The 21,641-nt window shown below is 47.1% G+C and overlaps 1 protein-coding gene across 2 annotated transcripts in view; it reads left to right on the top strand.

The window, feature by feature from the left end:
• CCDC6 (coiled-coil domain containing 6) overlaps positions 1-21,641 on the top strand; it is a 403,678-nt gene that overhangs the window by 243,439 nt on the left and 138,598 nt on the right. For both annotated transcript variants that reach the window (XM_086921755.1, XM_086921754.1), the window contains exon 6: positions 300-456. In XM_086921755.1, coding sequence (XP_086777881.1) covers positions 300-456 — 157 coding nt within the window. The remainder of the gene's footprint in view (positions 1-299; positions 457-21,641) is intronic.

Here is a 21,641-nt window from a genome sequence, read left to right as displayed (position 1 = left end):
CCGTTGTGTGAGCATTTGACCCCGCCCCCAAGTGTGAGGATTTGTCAAGCGGTGCCTAAGTTATTAGCTAACAAAATCAGTTTCCTATAAAATTTGGTACTCACTATAACTACCCAGTGACAGCCTCCACACTGTATAATGTAATAAAACCAACCCCTGTAACCGCTTATTTAAAGTACCTTAAAGAGCTGTCTGCTCCTTGCCTGTGTTAAGATTCAAGAGTTGCTTTGTGTTGTTGAGACCACAGCACTTAGTTTTCATACTTGAACTTCTTCTCCTTTTACCACTTTTATTTACAGACACTGAGAAAATGGCTCAATATTTAGAGGAAGAACGTCACATGAGGGAAGAAAACTTAAGACTCCAAAGAAAATTACAGAGGGAAATGGAGCGAAGAGAAGCTCTCTGCAGGCAATTGTCTGAAAGTGAATCAAGCTTAGAAATGGATGATGAAAGGTACAATATTACACTTTCTCTATTTTGAGGTGTTAATGATTGTACTTCCCAGGGATAAATGAAAGTCTGAAGAAATGTCTTTTTAAAATAACTATAGTACGTTAACATAAGATTTTAAAATCCTAGGATTTCTAATGATTTTCTCTGAGGTTTCTAATTTGCCTGCCTTTATTTCTAGCTTGTTGATTACTACAGTGAAGTGTCAACCTTAAATAAGCAATGGAAATGCAATAGGTCTCGCATTAGGAAAGTTTGAGCTATTGGTTTTATAAATGACTTTTTTTTCATTTGTCTTTTTGAAAATAGCTAAATTAATAGCTTTGTCATTTACAATGCCAATAGTTATAACTTTCGCAAATGTGACAACTATAGCATTTGTAATGCAACATATTTTGTATTTCCGTGACTTAGATGTATTGATATTACAAATAAAAATGGATTTTAATTTTTTTAATTAATTAATACTTAAATAATTAATTTAATTTGTAATGTCAATAGCTTTAAGTTTTGTAAATAACTTTTGTGAAGATTATGTTCAGTGTTTTTTGTGACGAAAATCCAAGAAAAAAAGTGAAATATTAACATATTTTTGTGATTTGTAATAAAGCTTGAAAACAGCTTGAAACATTAAAAGAACATATTTGAACCAGTGATGCTGTGGTTGCGCTGAGTGATGCTGTGGTTACGCTGAGTGATGCTGTGGTTGCGCTGAGTGGTGCTGTGGTTGCGCTGAGTGGTGCTGTGGTTGCGCTGAGTGGTGCTGTGGTTGCGCTGAGTGGTGCTGTGGTTGCGCTGAGTGGTGCTGTGGTTGCTCTGAGTGGTGCTGTGGTTGCGCTGAGTGGTGCTGTGGTTGCGCTGAGTGGTGCTGTGGTTGCGCTGAGTGGTGCTGTGGTTGCGCTGAATGGTGCTGTGGTTGCGCTGAATGGTGCTGTGGTTGCGCTGAGTGGTGCTGTGGTTGCGCTGAGTGGTGCTGTGGTTGCGCTGAGTGGTGCTGTGGTTGCGCTGAGTGGTGCTGTGGTTGCGCCGAGTGGTGCTGTGGTTGCGCCGAGTGGTGCTGTGGTTGCGCCGAGTGGTGCTGTGGTTGCGCCGAGTGGTGCTGTGGTTGCGCCGAGTGGTGCTGTGGTTGCGCCGAGTGGTGCTGTGGTTGCGCCGAGTGGTGCTGTGGTTGCGCCGAGTGGTGCTGTGGTTGCGCCGAGTGGTGCTGTGGTTGCGCCGAGTGGTGCTGTGGTTGCGCCGAGTGGTGCTGTGGTTGCGCCGAGTGGTGCTTTGGTGGCGCCGAGTGGTGCTGTGGTTTTTGATGCAAGAGAAATTAATAAGATTCTCTTTAGTTATATGCAGAAGTATATTTACAACGAAAGTGGATAAAGAAATACTTATGAAGACAATACAGAAATTAGTTACCATGCAAGAAAGCCGTAATTGAATAATACATAACAGAAGCAACATGCGATACTTTCAAGCTCAGTTCTTTGAAAAGCAAACGAAAAGATGGTTTGGAAAAAAAAATGCATGCCACAGCTTGCTATTGCTCTCACAAATAGGAATGCATTTGCTTGCCTTTACTTCTACCTTCTTTTTTATGCATAACAGACCTGTTGTGTTGGCCCCATTACACCAAAACACGACAACTTGTCTTCAGAAAATCAGGAGCAAACCACTGCTAAAACCATGTTACTCCCGAGTGGGTAGTGCGTGTTCACAACATCAAATACATGGTGTTTGGCTCAGGTTTTTACCAATAGTGATGCAGCAACCAAAATTACAGCGCAAGACGCAGTGAATCTTACCATCATAAAGTATATAGCAAAGTTGCAGCCCCTCGACAAATCACTCAGCACCAGGTAGTGGGCGAGTGAGGGCTGGAACCAGGAAGTGAATAAAATTGAAGTTTCTGAAAGCTCATCGGTTGAGGACATACGTAAGAGCTGGAGTGTCAACAGCAATTGTGTTAAATCAAAAGAGCGGCAAAAAGTGAGGAAAGACTATACGAGTGGTGAAAGACTCTTTGTCTCATACTGGATATTAACTAAAACTGGCGATTAGGTGCCAATATGTGTGAATAAAGTCAGCCCCTATTAGTGTTTGATAGCGGAGGTACATTGCTTAAAATTGTCAATTGTACCGAAACGGGCAGTGAAAATTGTGTATATTACGTAAATGTACTGAATAATTTATCAGCCAAGCCTCCAGTTGCGCCGAAGAAAGGAAAGGTAGAGAGGTGGAATGGATAGAACCAGCGGTAACAAAAAAAAAAAAAAAGTTAAAATAAGAGGAGACAGGGCCTGGCGGCCGTGAAACAAAGTACGGCCGGCCGGCCGTGAATAATTAGGGGAGGAGAAATGGCTCAGTCAGAGCGCACGCTGGGGGGAATGAAAGGCTTTGATGCAGCAGGGGGCGGAGCGGGAAGAGCTGCTGGCGGCAATAAGCTGGGGAACAGATGGCTGGCTTTGATGTGCACGTGCTTTTTAGGTCATTGCGCTTGCGCATTGACCTAAAAGCGCACGTGCACTGCATCAAATCGCCACTTTGGTTAAACTCCGGATAAGCCCCTATATCTCTCGCCAGCTCGAATGCGCAAGCGCATCGACAGGCGAGACCTAAAAAACGTGACTGTATTGGATAATCACAGCTAGGTGCAGCTCATTTATGAGCAAAATAGCCACTTCACTTAATTTTAATATTTAAACCTTTTAATTTGCAATACTTCTAATGTCATGGATTAGAAAGACCTAATCATAAATCCTGTCTGAAGTGGTAGAAATTTAAAATATTGCTAACATAATTCTGAACTTCATATTTCATTTTAAGGTACGTTTTGGCTGAGTTAAATTAGTAAATGTGATCAGTAACCACACATTATTTTCTTGGAGTAAGGGTTCAGACATTAAACGGAAATAATTATTCCTGTGATAAAATGTACAGGTCTCTTTTCCCTACACTACTAAGCCTACTGAACTGCAGTGCATTTAGTTCTCCCCTGATGCTACCCTTAAATGATTCTCCTTACAAGTCTTCAAAAAAAGTTGCCAGATTGTTATAGTTTGTAGATTATTTTGGAGACCATGTTCATTAGGCTTTAATCAGATTGTTCAGTATCCAAATGTTTTATGTGGTTACCACCTAATTAGTTACCTTTTGCATAATAGGCATTTTCTAATAAACAAATTATAAATATTAAGAATTACAGAGATCATTACTGTAGTTCCTGGATCAGCCCATGCCACAGGAGAGAAGTGTCTTGGCATCCTCTCAAATCATTTGCAACTTCATGGTGCTCTTAAGGGGCACACCCACCACTCAGTTGTGTATATCCCTCCATGCTGTCCTATGCTACTCCAGGTTCTTGGCTTGTTCTAGTGTGTGTAGTCTCATTGTATTGCCATAACAAGTAGCAGGCCAATTACCAGCATACAAAGAAGAAATACAAATCTGGATTTATGAATGTGTTGCGATAATTACTTATTCCTTTCATGTGGTTGAAATAGAATGCAGTATTCTCGCTCTGTGAAGCAGCACATGCTGAAGTTCTTAATTTTTTTCACCACTAGAAGCTCTGTCGTAAGGGTTTCTTTTTTTTTGTCTCTAAATATGTCCTATTATAAGCTTGATAATATTGGGAACTTGGACAGCATTTGTAAATTAAGCAGCCACTCCAGCAGATAGAAGACCAAATAAAAGATGAGTTGAAATCTAATGCTTCAGCATGTACACAACTCTACTCTTTTTATACATTTCACTGTCTACTTGTCAATTAACTCCTGATTTGCTTGCACTTGGGATAAAATGTACACAGGGATTGTGTCCCAGTAGTAGTCTTTCCCAGGACACTTGGCTTTATGATTTCTACAACTCTCTTGTTCAAGTTTGAGATGTGCCCTTCTAGTACCCTTTACCAGTTTAGTTACCTTAACAAACCTATATCTGTAAATAAAGCTAGACCATGGTGATAATTGTCTGTTTTCTATTAATCTGCTGAAATCTAGCCTGTTCTAAAGTATGCAAGATACCCAAAGGATCAAGTCTTGCAAATATGCATTGCCCATTCTTTTGAGTTGTTGAAATAAAACGATTTAATTAGCACTCATACTAGCAAGGGCACTTAAACTTTAACGTGATGATGTAGTTTAATTGCTACTTTGACATTCTGTCGCAAACACTGTTAGTCTGCAGTCTGCTAGAGTACTAAAACATTATGTAAGTTGAGTTAGTTTAACACAAGATTAAGGAAGCTGGCCGTTGACTTCTCAATGTGAGTGGATACACAGTAATCTTGTGATGACTACAAAACTCATTAGTCTTTGGATGTCTAGTCTTTTTCCTCTAACCTCATGAAATATCCAGGTCGAAAGGACTGAACAGATTTTTTTGGCCAACACAAAATCGATCAAAATAATAACAAATTAGTCCAGCCACATGAAGAGCAATTCTTTGACCACGCCCTGTCCACTATACCCATTTGGAGCGTCCTCAGCCCAGCACTTTTTTTGGCGTTTCTTTCTGCTTGCCTTTTATACTCCTCTAAACGCATCGTCACGTGGAACTCATTCAAAAGGAGGGACTGTGATTCTGAGTTGGAGGAATCCACCATCTACTTAACATCATAATTTGATTGCATTTTAATTTAACAGAAAACTATGAAAACTGCAAAGGACATTCTTTCTGTAGCACATGTATTAAATCAGTAAAAATACGATATAGGGGAGTATAGTGCAGACGATGCAGTGCTCAAATGGTGGTTGTATTTACAACATATAATACATAAGATGCTATGCACATCCCAATGGTTTTATTAATTCGTCCAAACAGTAAAAAGTAAAGTAACATAAAGCAGATTCACAATCCCTTCTTGATAGTTGCAAGTGCTGACCAGTTGGCAGGGTTTCTCGACATTTTGACTTCAAATTATTTAAGGGTCTCCTCGGGGCCTTAGGGCATATGTGCACGCTTATAAATCTGTTTCGTTTTGTCTCAGGACATAGCCAACAGACTATCACCCCTGCACACATGGAAAACAAAGAGCAGAAAAAGCCTAAGTTCCAGGGCAATGCCAAAATATGTTCTAAAACGCAGTCCACCGCAACTCTCGAGTTACCACCTTAATGTGGGTGTAGGTTATGTCCTCTGTATGTTTCCAATTATTCTAAGACCAAATCAAACCATTAATTACAAAACATATAGTCTGTCTGTGCTTTACCTCCACCTATATTGGAAGTGCCAAGGGGGTCCAATGCTATACCCTATAAGTTCCACCATTTACAGAAACGGCCAAGCTCTAAAACGAGTTGTCATGCGAAATTCACCTTTTATTACCCGCATATTAATGTTACAAATCCATCTCCATTTGAACAAAAAATGCCCATTAGCGCCTCACACAGTGAAATGATAGGCCATCCGTTGCCTACACTGTTACAAATCAACATCATCCTTTACTGAGTGTCGCCAGTGACATGTTGAATCAATATACATTGAAAGTTACTTACGGCTCCAAGAGTCTATAAAGTAAACATTGCTTTGGTTCATACTCTCTCCTTTAAGTTGCAGCCTTAACCAATGATCGGCTTGTAATTTTGCAAAAGTCAATACTGACGAAGCGCGTTGAAACCCAATCTTTCAACAGGTAAGTATCCAAAACACAACTCTGCGTAACTCCACTTACCTTTGGCGGGAGAATATCCCGCTCCGCAATTCAAAGTCACTCATATTCTGCAGACTAGGAGGGACGATATGGCACATGCTGCCAAGTTATCTACCCTCCTCTCATGCGGCACACTACTGCTAACCTAGGGTGTGCCATATTAGAACGATTACTTCGGTTCAAAGTAGTGATCTGATATCACTCCATGCTGAGTAAGGTCTATCTTCACAATGTGGCCTATGTAAACTGTGGGCAATTAGCCTGAAGTAATGTCACTTATATCCTCACAAGGCTGCTTGTTGTGTTGCAAAACCTTCCTATTGATAAAAGTGTATGTACTACATTAAACCTCCCATCACCATAGCCAAATTGAAAGCCACACAGTAGCTTCTGTACGTATGATAGTCACAATTCTTGTGGAAGAGAAGGATGTCCTCTCTAAAACCAAACTACTATTCACAAAGCAAAAACTACATGGAGCACTGGGCTACCATATCTCATAACTATATTAATGCCCATTTCTAATAACTAGTATTCTCCAGTATTTGGTTATCTTTCATAGATTCACATGCCTGAATCATTTCCTGTCTGAGTGGGAGACCCACGGTACATAAAAAAACAATAATTATGCACATAATAATCATAACATAGGTATCATAGAACCAAGAAGTAAAGTAGCCAGAACTACAAGGAAAAAGACTTCTACATTTATGACTTACCCAAGTCATTATATACACTCCAAACTGCAGCCAATCGGGCGACAGCACCCTCCAGGATGTTCTCCTCAGAGTCTCAGGCGCTCAGATTTTTTACTGCACGTCGTGTGAAGTGAAACTCCCTGAGCTCTACTCAGTACTCTTCTATTTCTTCAGGAATTTTCTTAATTTCAGGATGTCTTCATCTAAGAAATCTTTCGACCTTGTGAGCCTTGTGGGAAGCTCTGGCTGTTTTCTGAGGACCCCCACAAGAAGTGCTTTTATTGCCTGTATCCTTAACACCCGGTGAGAGACTACAAGATCTGTAGGACCTTCCGTCAGAAAACTCAGAGAGGGACGTCTACTTCTGTGGCTACAGAAGATTAAGGATCAAGACAACCCTTTATCTGATGTGGGGAGTGTTCACTCTGGCTCAACTATGTCCTCTAGAAAGAGGATTGCTGAGGAGGATTTGTCTTCTCCTGGGGCTAAGGTGTCGAGAAAACAGCAAACCTCTAAAGGTGCTGAATTGCCTCCCACCTCAAAAAAGGCTCCTCCACCTTCTAAAAGTAAGCCTCTGCCTACTACGCCCCCGAGAAAACCTGTGAAGTCTCTGGCTTCAAAATGACTTTCTGAGAAGGATTTACCTCAGAAAAATGTCCCGACAACGACTTTTTTGTCGCCAAAACTCACCGTCGACGCACGACGACTGCAACCTTCTCGTTGCAGAGACCACTGATGATCATGTCATCAGCATAATCGCCGTTACCGCTGGTTTCCATCTCCGTGAGGCCAATCTCGTCGACGAAGGAAATTAGATCTACCGTCGACATCCCTTCGAAGATTAGAAAGTCTCGTCGACGGCCGCCTCGTCGTCGTCTACTGCCTCGTCGTCGACTGCCTCGTCGTCTACGTCAGTCGATGGTTCACTCGTCGACGCTACAGTTATCATATTGCACTGAATTGCAGGTTTGGTCAGCGTCTACGGCAACAGCACCCTCTGCACTGTCTACGATATCTGGGCAATTACCACCATTGACAACAGCATCTTCCTTGCTGCACAGACTTGTTTCTTCATTGGAGGCCCTCTCTCCGCTGCAAATTTCCCCTACTAAGGTACCTCTAGAGTTACCTGAACAATTACTGGATTATGGGAAGTATGATGAGTCCGAAGAGGATACCAGATTTCGCACTGCCAGGAGCCCTTCAGAATTATTCATTAAATATCACGAGGAGGATCAGGATAATCCTTCCCCAGGGACTGTGGGTCCAGCTCCAGATGCAATCACGATGGCACAAATGCCTTTGGCTCTATTAAACAATCTACAATTCATGTTAGATGATTATTATCGCTGTTTCCCTCCATCTGAATTGATTTCGTCCATGCCACCGACACCAGTGCTTCAAACTTCCTATTCTGCGTTTAGGTCACCCAGACCACCTTCTCCAGTGCCTTTGCATCATTCCCATGATGCTCACACCTCGGACGCCGATAGGGAGGAAGGAGAATTGGATGACAGATCTGTTCTTACAGAGTGGGACGATTACCAGATACAAACTCCATCTCCTTCAACTCCAGCTCCCATCGATTCTTCTCCAGTTGACATCAGAGTTTTATCTTCTTATGGAAAGGGCAACACAAAGGTTCCTCCTGCCTAAGGAAACAAAAAAGGATGAGTGTTTCCTATATGATTTTAACAATCAGCCGAGGAAGCAGGTATCTACTATCACAATCATTGACTTCATTTGGCAAGAGGAATTGAAGGTCATGAAAGCTCCTGCTTCTGTTCCTGCGGTCCTGCCTCGACAAAAAATATAAGGCACCAGATAACTCTCCTGCATGCCTCATAGGTCAACCAAAAGCTGACTCTGTTATTGCTCAAGCGGCGCAACGTCGAGCTAGAAACCCCTCCTCTCTGGTCACAGATCCTCAGGATCAGGATGGCAGACGATTGGACGCTTTTGGGAGAAAGGTTTCCACCTTGGCAGCGACAACAGTCCGTGCTGCTAATTCACTGGCAATTTTAGGCCAGTAGGATACAGATGTGGTCAGACAGCTCTCCCTACATCAACATGTTGCTGGAACCATCTAAATCCGAAGCTTTAAAAGTACAGCAAGAAGGAGTGCGTATCTCTGCGTAAATCATAGATTCAGCCGTAGGTGTTGCATGCACAGGATTTAGACAACTAGCAGGTGCTGCAGTACTACGGCAGCAAGGCTGTCTAAAATAGACATCTTTTCGCCAGGAGGTTCAGGCAAAGATAATTGATATGCCGTTTGATGGTGAATCAGTGTTTGGCCAACATGTGGACGAGGCCCTTCAGGCCATTAAGAAAGATACCGAGGCAGCAAGATCTCTTGGTAAACTCCAGTTTTGAAAGCAGCCATTCCGTGGCGCTAAAGGCTGTGGATCCTTTTCTAGTTGAGTAGGATATAACCATCAAAGTACTACCAGTCCTTTCAAAGTAACCAACGATGCCAGTCCCAACGCCTTACGGACAACAAAATACCACCTATTCACAGAATAAGAGAAAGACCTCCTATTGTGGACATGACATCTAAAAAACAGTGACAACTGCCACCTGCCACCTATTGTACCGCCTACCCCTTTAAAAGTTGGAAGTAGAATGTCCCAATTTTACTCGAACGGGTCCGCTATAACATCAGACAAGTGGGTCCTGGACATTGTGGCCAGAGGCCATGTTCTAGAGTTCATTAGGATTTCTCCAAACTCTCCTCCCAAAGGCCCACCTCCAGCTCACCTCAAGGAGCTTTTGTCCCAAAAAAATGTGATGCTCTCAAAGGGAGCGATCGAAATGGTCCCGCAATCGCAAAAAGGAACTGTTTTTTTTCCAAGATTTTACCTGATAAAGAAAAAATCTGGAGAATGGCGCCCCATTCTGGATCTTCGCTCCCTCAACAAATATTTAAACAAGTTATCCTTCCGGATGTTAACGCTTCAAGAAATTCTTCAACTCCTTTCTGTGGGCGATCACATGGGCACCCTCTACCTCCAAGACGAGTATTTCCGTGTACCGATTCTACCCAGACACAGAAAATTCTTGCGGTTTCAAGTGGCTAGCAGGGACTTCCAGTTCAAAGGTTCTAGCACCGGTGGCCACACACCTTCGTCTGGAGGGGATAAAAATCGTTCCGTATCTAGACGACTGCCTTATAAAGGCAAATTCTTTCCCAGTTGCCCACATTCAGATAGGTTTGTCCCTCTTCCTATCTCTGGGCCTCTCCATCAATCGCGACAAGTCTCATCTCGTCCCATCGCAAAGAAAAACGTTCTTTGGCGCCACGTTAGATACTCATCTGACACAAGTATTTGTCTCAAACGAAAGGCAACAAAAAATTTGCAGCATTGCCCAGCTGTTGCGATGAAAAAGGTCCGTTTCAGTCAGTCATTTCTGGGGATGATTTCTTCCTGCATTCCTTTAGTCCCCAACTGCCGTCTCAGAATGAGACCGCTACAAGAAGACCTTAACAGGGTCCTTCAACGATCTCATTCGCATCACTCCCCGTATTCGAGAAGCCTTACTTTGGTGGACTCGCAAAAGGAACACGGAAAAAGGGTGCGCATTCCTAGTGGAAGCTTCTAGTTTCACGATCACCACAGATGCATCCCTCGAGGGGTGGGGGAGCACACCTTCAAGGGCTGACTGTCAACGGCAAGTGGAATGTCCAGCAGCGAACGTGGCATATCAACCTACTAGAGTTGCTGGCCATTTTCCTGGCCCTAAAATCTTTTTGCACCATCATCCTGGGTGCTTCAGTATTAATCCGGACGGACAATACAACAAGTATGCACTACTTTAACAAACAAGGAGGAACAAGGTCTGTCCTGCTCGCTCAACAAGCCCAACAAATTTGGGACTGAGAGATACGACGCAGGATCAGCTTGTCAGAGATGCATGTTCCGGGAGTTTCCAATGTCCTGGCAGATTCCCTCAGCAGATCAACAGTATCCAATCACGAGTGGGAGCTACATCAACCAACGTTGATCCAATTTTTCAGGAGTGGAGTCGACCCTATCTAGACCTGTCTGCGTCCAGTCAGAACCGCAAATGCCCATTCTTCGCAAGTTGGCTTCCCCACAAGGGGGTCACGCGGCAATGCGTTTTCTATGAATTGGTCGCAGATCTATGCTTACGCCTTTCCTCCGATACCGTTGGTTCCCAGGGTTCTGCGGAAAATGATGAGAGAACCTTGTCTCCTAATTCTCATTGCTCCCAGGTTGCCTCGCCAGTTCTGGTTCACCGAACTCCTCCTCCTCTCAGAATGCGATCCCATTCAGTTTCCACCAATTCCGAACCTTCTGTCTATCCAGAACGGACAGACTGCCATCCGGACCCTGCATCACTGAGATTAGCGGCCTGGCGCCTGAGCACCTTGAATTCGCTCATTTGAACATTCCTGCAGACTGTAAGGAAGTCTTAGCCAATGCTCGAGCGCCTTACACTATTAAGACGTACAGGCTTAAATGGAAAAGATTTTACATGTGGTGTCAATCTGCCAATATTCATCCAATCCATGCAAAAACACAGCAGATTCTACCATTCTTTTTGCAATTGGCAAGATCAGGCCTTTTAATTGTGTTACGTCTGGCACTCTAGTTTAATCTGTTCACCAATATTTCACCATTCATTTGTGTGCTACTCTCTCCTTTAGTGCTTTGTCTAAGGGCACTATTTCTTCAATGTATAACAATGGAGTAAATGGGGATCCCATTCGCAAATTTTCAAAAAATCCGTTTGAATTAATTCATTTGAATTAATTCAAACGGATTTTTTGAAAATGAAGAAAATAAATAAATAATGATGAGATAATCAAGATTGGAAGTAATCAAGATTCTTTATGATATAAATGGTGAAAGGATCAGTAATAGACCACTGAGGTCTTGTTAACTTTGTGCACACCTCCATTTGCGAATAAGATCAGGCCTTTCCCATTGTACTCTGAAGGTATTTTTAGCGGCCATTTCAAGATATTGACAAGATGGTTCCAACTCTCTTTACTCCGCTAGGATCATTCAACAGTTCTTCAAAGGATTGTTTCGGATGTTTCCTCCTATTCGCCGTCCACCCCCATCCTGGCATCTTAATGTGGTGCTTGCACAACTTATGCGACACCGTTTTGAACCTATTCATAGAGTGGATTTAAAGTTTGTCAGAAAGTGTCTCTGCTGTTAGCTTTACCATCAGCTAGGAGGGTCAGTGACATTCAAGCCTTCACTATTAATCTGCCATTCCTTCAATTCACTTCACTCGGTAGTGCTAAGCACTAACCCCAGTTTTATGCCTAAAGTACCTTCGGACTATCATCTAAACGAACCAATAATTTTAAAGACTTTCTTTCCTAATCCTCAATCACCTGCGGAAAGGGCTTTGCATACCCTTGACTTCAAGAGATGTCTCAAGTTTTATTTACAACAGACTTCTTCAACCTGTAAATATTTATGGCCTATTAAAGGATACGCCAGGGACCCCCAATATCCAATTTCTGCTGCAATTTGATTGTCATCAGCAAGCAGGAAGACCATTACAAACCACTCCAATAACACGTTCTACTAGAGCAATCTCCTCCTCTACTACTCTTTTTGCTGGTGTGCCTCTTCATCAGATCTGCAGATCTGCAACATGGTCCAGCAGGCACACTTTCACCAAGGACTACTGTTTGGAAGCTGCCAGTAATGCAGATAATTCTGTGGGACAAGCGGTTCTACGTAATCTTTTTAAATACGGCGAGCCTCTGTTCTCCCCTACTCTTTACTGTTTCTCAGATATATATATCAGCTATGCTTATTATTTATATAAACATTACCAATACTTGAGCCGATGCCCATGCGCAGTATCAAGGAGGAGTCACCTATCCCGTGACTTTTCTACAACAAAACAAACTGCAAACATCCTGGCCCAACAATAGGAGGCCATCTATGCATAGTGTGTAACTCTGCAGCTCTACATGCCAAGAACAGATGTATACTGGTAAGTAACATTTTATATATATATATATATATATATATATATATATATATATATATATATATATATATTATAGAACTTCTATGTATGTTACTGCATAATATCTCTTGTACATAGTTACAAGTAGAATCTTACAAGCATTATTTAGATGTACTGCTTTCTACTCTGATTCAGGCATGTGAATATATGAAAGATACCCCAATACTGGAGAAGAACAATAGTTTTGCAGCGTGATCCTTTCTGGATTCACTATGCTATACATTATTCCGCGGTCTAGTGGTTGGGTCCAGAATCGTAGTTTTTCTTGTTTTTTTTGTAGCCCAGGTAGGCGTCGACGTCCCACCTGCTGGTGTCCTTCATGTGATGTCGGCACGCTTCCTGCGGAAGCTCCCACCCTTGGGCGCCATCTTCAGATTCTTTTTTCCGCTGTTGGGTCTGGATTGTTCCCGAGAGGGCTCCAGAGTTTTGTAGAAAAGAAGCCAAAAGCCAGTTTTTGGACGAAGAGGATTGTGAGACGACGAGAGACTACACCATCGAAGGGGACGGAGAACTTCGAGAACCGACGGAGAATGCGCACTCACTCCGTTTAAATTATGCCATAACTGCCACCACAAGTACGCGCAGAAGGACCAGCACCCGGTTTGCAACCTTTGCCAACCGGTCGACCACGAAAGCAAGGACTGCAACGCCTGCTCCGCCTTCACGCCGAAGACTCTCCCGGTCAGAGAGCGCCAGCGAAGCGATAACTAGCATGCAGGGCAAGGGCCAGCCACCGTCCCTTCGAGACCTGGGGCTCTCGACTGACGAGGAAGAAAACGTCGCCTGGAGAAGACTACGACTACAGTCGTAGAGACCTATAAGAAGACTCCTAAAAAGGTAGGAGACTCGACTGCCCCTAAAGCCCCGAAAGACTCTCGACAGTCTGAACCAGAATCTCGAAAATGCGAGGGCAAGCCCTCGAAAGCACCGGCGCCGAAAGCTTCGTTGTACGCGGCTGCACCTAGGCCCAGCGGTTCCTCCGAAAAGGACTCCCAGGCGCGGAAGACCAGTGAACAGCCAAGGTCGTCAAAGCGTCCCCGAAAGGGAACGTTCGACGCCAAAAGAAAAGGACCCGAAGAACACTTTGGCGCCGATAAAAGACCCGATGCCTGTCTCTGCGCCGACGTATCCACCGAAGAGAACGGCAGAACCATTTGACGCCGAACAGGCCATCCAAATGGAGGAGACGGCTCGAGGCCAGATGGAGAACATCCTGGAACGAAAGAGGGAATTCGACGAAAGGATGAAGAGCTTTGTAATTCCGTCAAAACCAAAGCCATTGGTCGTCGAGATAGACGAGGAAAAGGAAAACTACGTCGAAAGTGTGTCGGAAACCCCAGAACAGGAAGCCCCCTACTACGAGGAGGGGGCAGATGACGACCAGAGGACAACACTCTGCTCGGCATCCTCGGAGACACAGGACCTGGAGTGGCAGGACCTCGACACCAAGAGTCCAGAGAAAGGCGTTGACACGTATCCGTCGAAGCGCTCGCCGCCTGATGACATTGGAATATACAATGCAGTCATCAGAAATGCAGCAACAGCCTTCGGGGTGAAACTCCACGAGGAAAAGCCTAAGGCGGATTTCCTCCTGGAAACACTGCTACCAACACAAACTAGGAGCCAGTATCTACCCATGCTCGAAAGCATCAAGGCACAGGAGAGAGAGGCTTTCAAGGAGCCTGCAACTTGCAAGTCAGTCACTCCCAGAACAGAGGAAGTACAAGCACTCCTCCAAGGACCCACCCTACATTCAGAGATCGGTCACTGTAGACTCCATCATTGCGTTGACCGCAAGGAAGAGGGCCAATGTGCCAACTACTTCAGGGCCACCCCCAGACAAGGAAAGCAGAAGGATGGACCTGACGGGCAGAAAAATTGAGAGGAATGCCGCAATGCACTGGCGCATGGCGCATTCGAACGCTCTTCTGAACAGGCACCAGTACCAAATCCTGGACGAGCTGGGCCAGTTACTTAGGCACCTCCCACAAGAATACCAACAGAGGGCTTCGCAAATTCTTGCCTCAAGACTGCCTTGGACGGAGCTGACAAGTCCGGCAGGCTAATGATGCTGGGCATTACGGAGAGAAGACCAGCCTGGCTCAAGATCTCAGGCTTCAAGCCAGAGGTGCAACACAACATTCTGAACACCCCGTTCAACGGAGAGACACTGTTCGGGGCACCAGTGGATGAAAAGCTCACCCAGCTGAAAAAAGAGAACAAAACTGCAAGATCCATGGGGGCCATGGGGGCCTTGCAATTCAGAGGAGGAAGGAGCGGCACCCCGCCACGGAGACCTAACTGGAGAGGGGGAAACCAACCACGCATGTCGTACCAGGCATTCCAGCAGTCCCACCAGGGCGACACTCAAACACAACAAGGGCAACAAAGGCAACCCTGGCAATTCCAGCAATGCGGCCAGTGTTTTCGCGGGAGGGCGAATGGACGTGGACAGAATAGAATAGGGGGACAACAAACCGCCTCTAAGTGACTGTCACGCAACAGGTGCACACCCATGCAAAAACTGCCAGGGTGGAGCTCAGCTACAACAAGGTGTTGCACGGACTAAACGTCTGTGAGCATGTAACCCCACTGGGAGGAAGAATAAACCTTTTCTTCCAGGAGTGGAAGAAAATAACCACAGACAAATGGATAATCAACATCATTCAGTTCGGGTACTGCATAGAGTTGGAAAGAACACCGCCAAACAAAAGACCAAAAGGAAGGGCGCTGTTAAAGAAGGAGCTAGAACTACTTCAAAAGCAAGCAAAGGAACTTATGCAAAAGGAGGCTATTGAACCAGTACCTTACAGAGAAAGGAACAGGAGTGTACTCCACTTACTTCCTGGTACCAAAGATGGACAAAACAATGAGACCCATCCTCGACCTAAGGTTCCTAAACAAATACATAAAAATGCAAAAATTCAAGATGACGTCCCTACATGAGGTACTTGCTCAGATACAAAACGGAGACTTCATAGTCACCATAGACCTCAAGGATGCCTACCTCCACATCCCAATGAACAGAGGCACAAACATCTGCTGAGATTTACCATCAACAAAGATCACTACCAGTTCACGACCCTAGCCTTCGGACTAAAACCATACAATTCTGCCACAAGCAGGCATGGCAGGAACTAGCAGAGGGCCACTGGCCAACTCCATTAGGAAAAAGGGAGCTACTGTAGCATTCTTGGCTAACACACCCATATGCCCGGCGGCAACATGGGCTTCAGTGCACACCTTCACAAAGCACTACTGTGTGGATATACAAATGAACAAGGAAGCACAAGTAGGACAGAAAGTGCTTCAACATATATTCAATAGCCAACTCTAATCTTCCACCCAGCCGCCACAAAAGTAACAAACCGCTACAAAGTCTATGCACAGCATAGTGAATCCAGAAAGATTCACGCTGCAAAACGAATAGTTTCTTACCTGTTGGTGTAGTTTTGCAGTTTGAAGATCTTTCTGGATTCACTAGCGAACCCACCCACCTCCGCCAGAAAGATGAGGCTGGAGAAACAGGTGGTAAAAACAAGGACAATGCTGAAACAGACTACTTAAAAGTCAAAGCGGGTAAATAACTTACTTGAGCATTGCCATGGAAAGAATCTGAAGATGGCGCCCAAGGGTTGGAGACTTCCGCAGGAAGCGTGCCGACGTCACAGGAAGGACACCAAAAGGTGGGACGTCGACGCCCACCTGGGCTACAAAAAAAAACAAAGAAAAGACTACGATTCCAGACCCAACCACTAGACCGCGGAATAATGCACAGCATAGTGAATCCAGAAAGATCTTCAAGCTGCAAAACTACACCGACAGGTAAACTATTCGTTCCCTCCCACAGACCAACTGTAATTGCATTGCCACTGCTCTCCAGTATTTCTGTATGATGGGACATTCCCATACTATGTGATAAATGTTCCCTCTTGCATGAACATGGCAGACGTGCCAGCGTAGAGCTCTGCTCCAAACCCCCTATTTATCCTGCATTTGCCCTACAGGAGGTGCCCCCAGAGCTTGTGCCGTGAGGTGCTGGTGTGTGAACGCAGCAGGGAGCTTTCCGAGCCGGCTGGCGTTAATTTGGGGCAGTGCACAGCGGCGGGGTGGCCCACAGTGGAGTGCTGCGCAGAGTGACCGGTGGCCATCACAGAGGCGGAGAGAGGCTCCAGACCGCTGGGTGCTGCTCCAGGCTCCCGGAGGACTCTGGGGCCCGCGGAGGAACTGGCGCTGCCTGGTGGAGTGACAGGCAGAGCAGCTGGCTGCAGCGGTGGGGGCCGCGCATCGACTGAAAGAGACGCGAGGTGACATCTGAGGCCCGTGCAGATCGTGGCCTGGCTACATCCGGAGGCCTGACACTGGAGACGGGCCTGTGGCAACTTCCCTGCGGCCCCCTCATGTTGGTGACACTGGAGCGGCGGCTGGCAGGGCCCTGCCAACGGTGAAGAGCAGGACCTGGGGCATATCAGGAGAAGCCCTGTAGAGGTGTGGAGTTCGGGCGGCCGGCGCCAGCTTTTGGCGAATCTGGAGGTGGGCGCGGCGCTTTGCGGCCCTGGTGCGGAGATTGCCGGCGCTCGAGGTGAGGGGAGAGAGCCGAGAGCGGCGCGCCTGCTCCAAAGAGCAACACCTTGTGTGCAGCGCTGTACCTGGACTGGAGGTGAGGAGAGCGGCCTGTGCCAGCGACCCGGGCAGCCCATGCATGACAAGACTGTTGCATGGGGTAGGGCTGCCCCTGGGAGCTAGGCCGACACTGACTGGGAGACGCGGCCACTGGGGGGATGCAGGAGGGCCGGCGGCGGATAGCCGTGTTTGTCCCGGGCCTCCGGGGCCCGGGCGCCCCCGCTCTGTGTGGACCTCCGAGTCGGATGGAGTTTATGGAAGGCTGGATGCCCGTGACACCCGGCAGCCAAGACTGACTGAGTTTCGCGCCTTTGAGCCGCCATTCTGAGCGCTGGGCGCCATTTTAGTGTAGGTGTGGCAGCCATCTTAATCCCCCTGTGCCTGGAACACTTCAATTTTTTTTTGAAAATCTGTTTATTATTTTACACCACAACCAGCATACAAGGGACTCACATCAATACAGATTAATTCACAAGACGGAACCATGAACCTCCGTCTGATTACCAATGAGTCACCCTTCATGGCCCCTTGACCGATCCACAACTACCCTCCCCCCTCCCCCCCCCCCCCCCCCCCCCCCCCCTCCCACAGGAAAACAATGTCATGTGCGTACCTTTCTCGTGCCATAGTAGTTCGGGTTGGCAATTTGTCCTCACTAAATGTCCAACAACCTTTCATGTTACGGGGATCCCCCCCGCTAACTCCTCCCAACCACGAGAGTGCCTTCTACGCCTGCTCCTCCCCCGCCGATGTGCCTGAGTCTGACTCCGCCTCCTCATCTGCCATACGGAGATAAGCCACCAGGGCCTCCCACTCCGTCGCCGCTTCTAACGCTCTATCATTGTGGGACCTATGCGCCTGTTGTATCCTGAGTGAACTCTCACTGCCTGCCCACAGTATCAGCGCAGCCTTCCACCTCACATAACTAGGGCCTGCCACTGCCTTCCAGTGGGATGTTATCTATCTTTTGGCCAAAATGAGACCTAAATCCAGTAATTTGCTAGTTCTCTTATTCCTGCTAGTATGAGGGAACCCGTGTAATAAGCACACCTCCACGTCCCTATCGATGTGCCGCTCCGTTATCCTACCGAGTGTCCCCGTCACCACCTCCCAATATGCGCCTAACTGCGGGCAATTCCATAGCATGTGGACTAGGTCCGCTCCCTCAGTCGAACATCTGGGGCAGCTTGCCGCAGTACCATGAAAATATTGATTAATTTTCGCTGGGGTAAGATACGCCCTAAGCAACATGAACAATTGGATCAGCTGGAACCTGGAATTCAGAGTGCCCTTCCACGCCCTTCGGAGTACCTGTGACCAGGCTACATCGGGGATATCCTTTCCCAAATCCGCTATCCACTGCTCCTGCAGTCTCAAAAGCGGAGCAAGTCCGTCACCCGTCATTCTTTTATATAAACATGTAATCGCCTTATGCATGCCCGCTGCCATCACCACGTATTGGCACAATTCACTGGCTGGGGGTTCAGATCAGCCTAACCCCCAATACTTCTGCAGAGCAGCACTCAAAGCTGCACGCATTAGGAAGTGTCCTTGTGGGAGCCCAAATGATTCCTGTAGCGCGCTATACGGCAAAAGTGCCCCGTCAGCATACAAGTCTCCCACCATCTGCAGACCCAACGTGCGGCAACGCTGTGCACATGCCCAGTGGTATCTCTGGTGCATACGGTTGCAGCACCCCAATCCTGCTATGATACCACTTCCAGCAATACCGGATGGTATTTTCCACCATGGACAATTCAGTCAGTCTCAGTTTTTGCTGGAAGATTACAAACGACAGCACGTGCCGCGGCACGTCAGGCATAGTCTCCCTCACCTGTCTCCGAAACTCCAGTGCCACCTCCTGGGTGAGGACCTGGAATTGCGCGGCCAGATAGTATAATTCAAAGTCGGGCGAGGCGAGCCCCCCCTCCTCTCGCGGTCTCATCAACGTGTCCAAGGCCACTCTACCCGCCCTGTCCCCCATATGAAGCTACTCACCGCCGATCAGAGTCTTCGGAAAAACGCCACCAGTATCCGTATCGGTAAAGTCCTAAAAAAGTATAATAGGCGAGGAAGCGCCACCATCTTGAGTGCGACTCGACCCATCACCGACAACGGCAGGGAGCCCCAAAACTGCATGCTACCCCTCAGTCCCCTCATAGCCCTTTCGATATTACCCTCAAAGAGATCCGCTTGTGCATGATAAACCCGCGTTCCCAAATAAGGAAGGCACCTTGGCTCCCACGTCAACCCGGGTGGTAACGTCGGCGGGCCGCACCCACTAGACACTGGGAAAACGCAGGTCTTGGCCCAGTTAACCCGCAGGCCCTAGATGTCCCCGAAACGATCAAGCAGGTTCCTTGCCCCGCTTAAAGCGTCCCCGGCATCCTCCAAAAACCTAAGGAGGTCATCTGCATATAGTGAAATATGATGGATCCGGCCCTGGACTCCAAGGCCCCGGTATGCAGCTCCTAATCTCGCGCGCGCGCAGCCAACGGCTCTATCGCAAGAGCGAACATCAACAGAGAAATCGGGCAGCCCTGTCTAGTGCCCCGTCCCACCGGATAGGGGGAAGAAACTGCCCGCCCCACTCGGACTCTGGAAGTGGCCGATGAATACAATATTTTAGTCCAACCAATATACCCAGCCCCAAGCCCAAACACCTCCTTCGCTGAGAAAAGGTAGGGCCATTCCAGGCTATCTAACTCCTTAGCAATGTCGACCGACAGCACCAATGCCTCACTGCCCCCCGCCTCCCTCATCAAGGATCCTGAGCAACCTACGAACACTGCTGGCAGTATTGCGCGTCGGGATGAAGCCCGCTTGGTCCTCATGCACCAACCGCGTCATCACGGGAGGAGTCTAGTGGCAAGCACCTGGCTCAAAATTTTATAATCTGTAGTGAACATGGAAAGAGGCCTATACGCAGCAGGATCAGTAAGCGTTTTCCCAGGCTTAAGAAGTGGTATAATAATGGCCTCCCTAGTCGACCCGGGCAACCTCCCCGTTTCCCGAGCCTCCCGGTACACCATCAATAATCGTGGCGCCAGGAGGTCCACATACGTCGAGTAAAATTCAATAGGCAAGCCGTCGCTCCCAGGCGTTTTTGTTGCGCGCCAACTGTTTAATTGCGCAGCAGATCTCAGCTAGTGTAACCTCCTGCCCCAAGGCATCCGCCTCTTCCTCCTCTATCATTGGCAACTCCAGGCCCTCCAAAAACGCCTGGGGTCCCTTCCCGTCAGCCCGTAGGCGACTGGTGTAGAGGTCCGCATAGAAGGAACGGAATACCTAATTAATCCGCTGCTGATCATGCTCCAACCGGTCAGCGGGGGATGTCAGCTCCAGGATAGGCACGCTCCGAGGGGTGGGGTCCGCAAGCCAACAGGGTCCCCACCTTGTCCAACTCCGCGTGCGCACGAGCAACAAACGCCTTGTAATCAAAGCAACAGAGCCGCTCCACACCCCCGGTCACCGCCTCCTTTCGGCGCTTGTCCCAGTGCCATCAGAGTGAGCCTTTTCGGCCGCACTCAAAGCCAACTCAGCCCGTTCAATCTCCTGTAGGAGCAGCTTCCGAACCCCCACCCATTTGGCAATACAAACGCCACGGACCACCACCTTGAAAGCATCCCACTCCATAGCCGTCGTGGAGGCAGTGGCCGCGTTCTCGGCAAATTAGCGTTCCACCCTTCGCCAAGTTCCGCACAAAATACCGGGTCCTCCAACATCTCGGGCGCAATCTCTAGTGAGGAATGCTGGGACGCTCCCCCACCCAACAGAAATTCACCAATAGAGGGTTATGGTCCGATAAGGTACGCGTCAAATACTCACTGCTGACCGCCAGCGAGGTCAGGCCAGCACTACAAAAGACAACATCAAGCCGGTCATGTAGGGCCAAATAAAAGGAATCATCCCTATCAGTCGGGTGCTGAGCACGCCAAACATCAACAATCCCCCAATTATCCTGCCAATGGACGCGAATCGCGGCCAGTTTATGAATCTGGCAAAAGGCAGCGGAGGGTGCGATCTATCCATGGTCACATCAGCGATAGTTGAAACCCCCCCCCCCCCATCAGGACCGGCACCGTGAAATAATCTACAAGTGAGGAGGACAAAGATTCCAAAAAGGATGCTTGCTCCACATTAGGAGCATAGACACTACAAAGAGTCACCACGCGGCCATACAAGCGGCCGCGTGTCGCTACATA

Source organism: Lissotriton vulgaris, chromosome 5 (genome assembly GCF_964263255.1).
Source record: "Lissotriton vulgaris chromosome 5, aLisVul1.2, whole genome shotgun sequence".
NCBI lineage: Eukaryota > Metazoa > Chordata > Amphibia > Caudata > Salamandridae > Lissotriton > Lissotriton vulgaris.
This window is presented reverse-complemented; position numbering and strand designations above follow the sequence as displayed.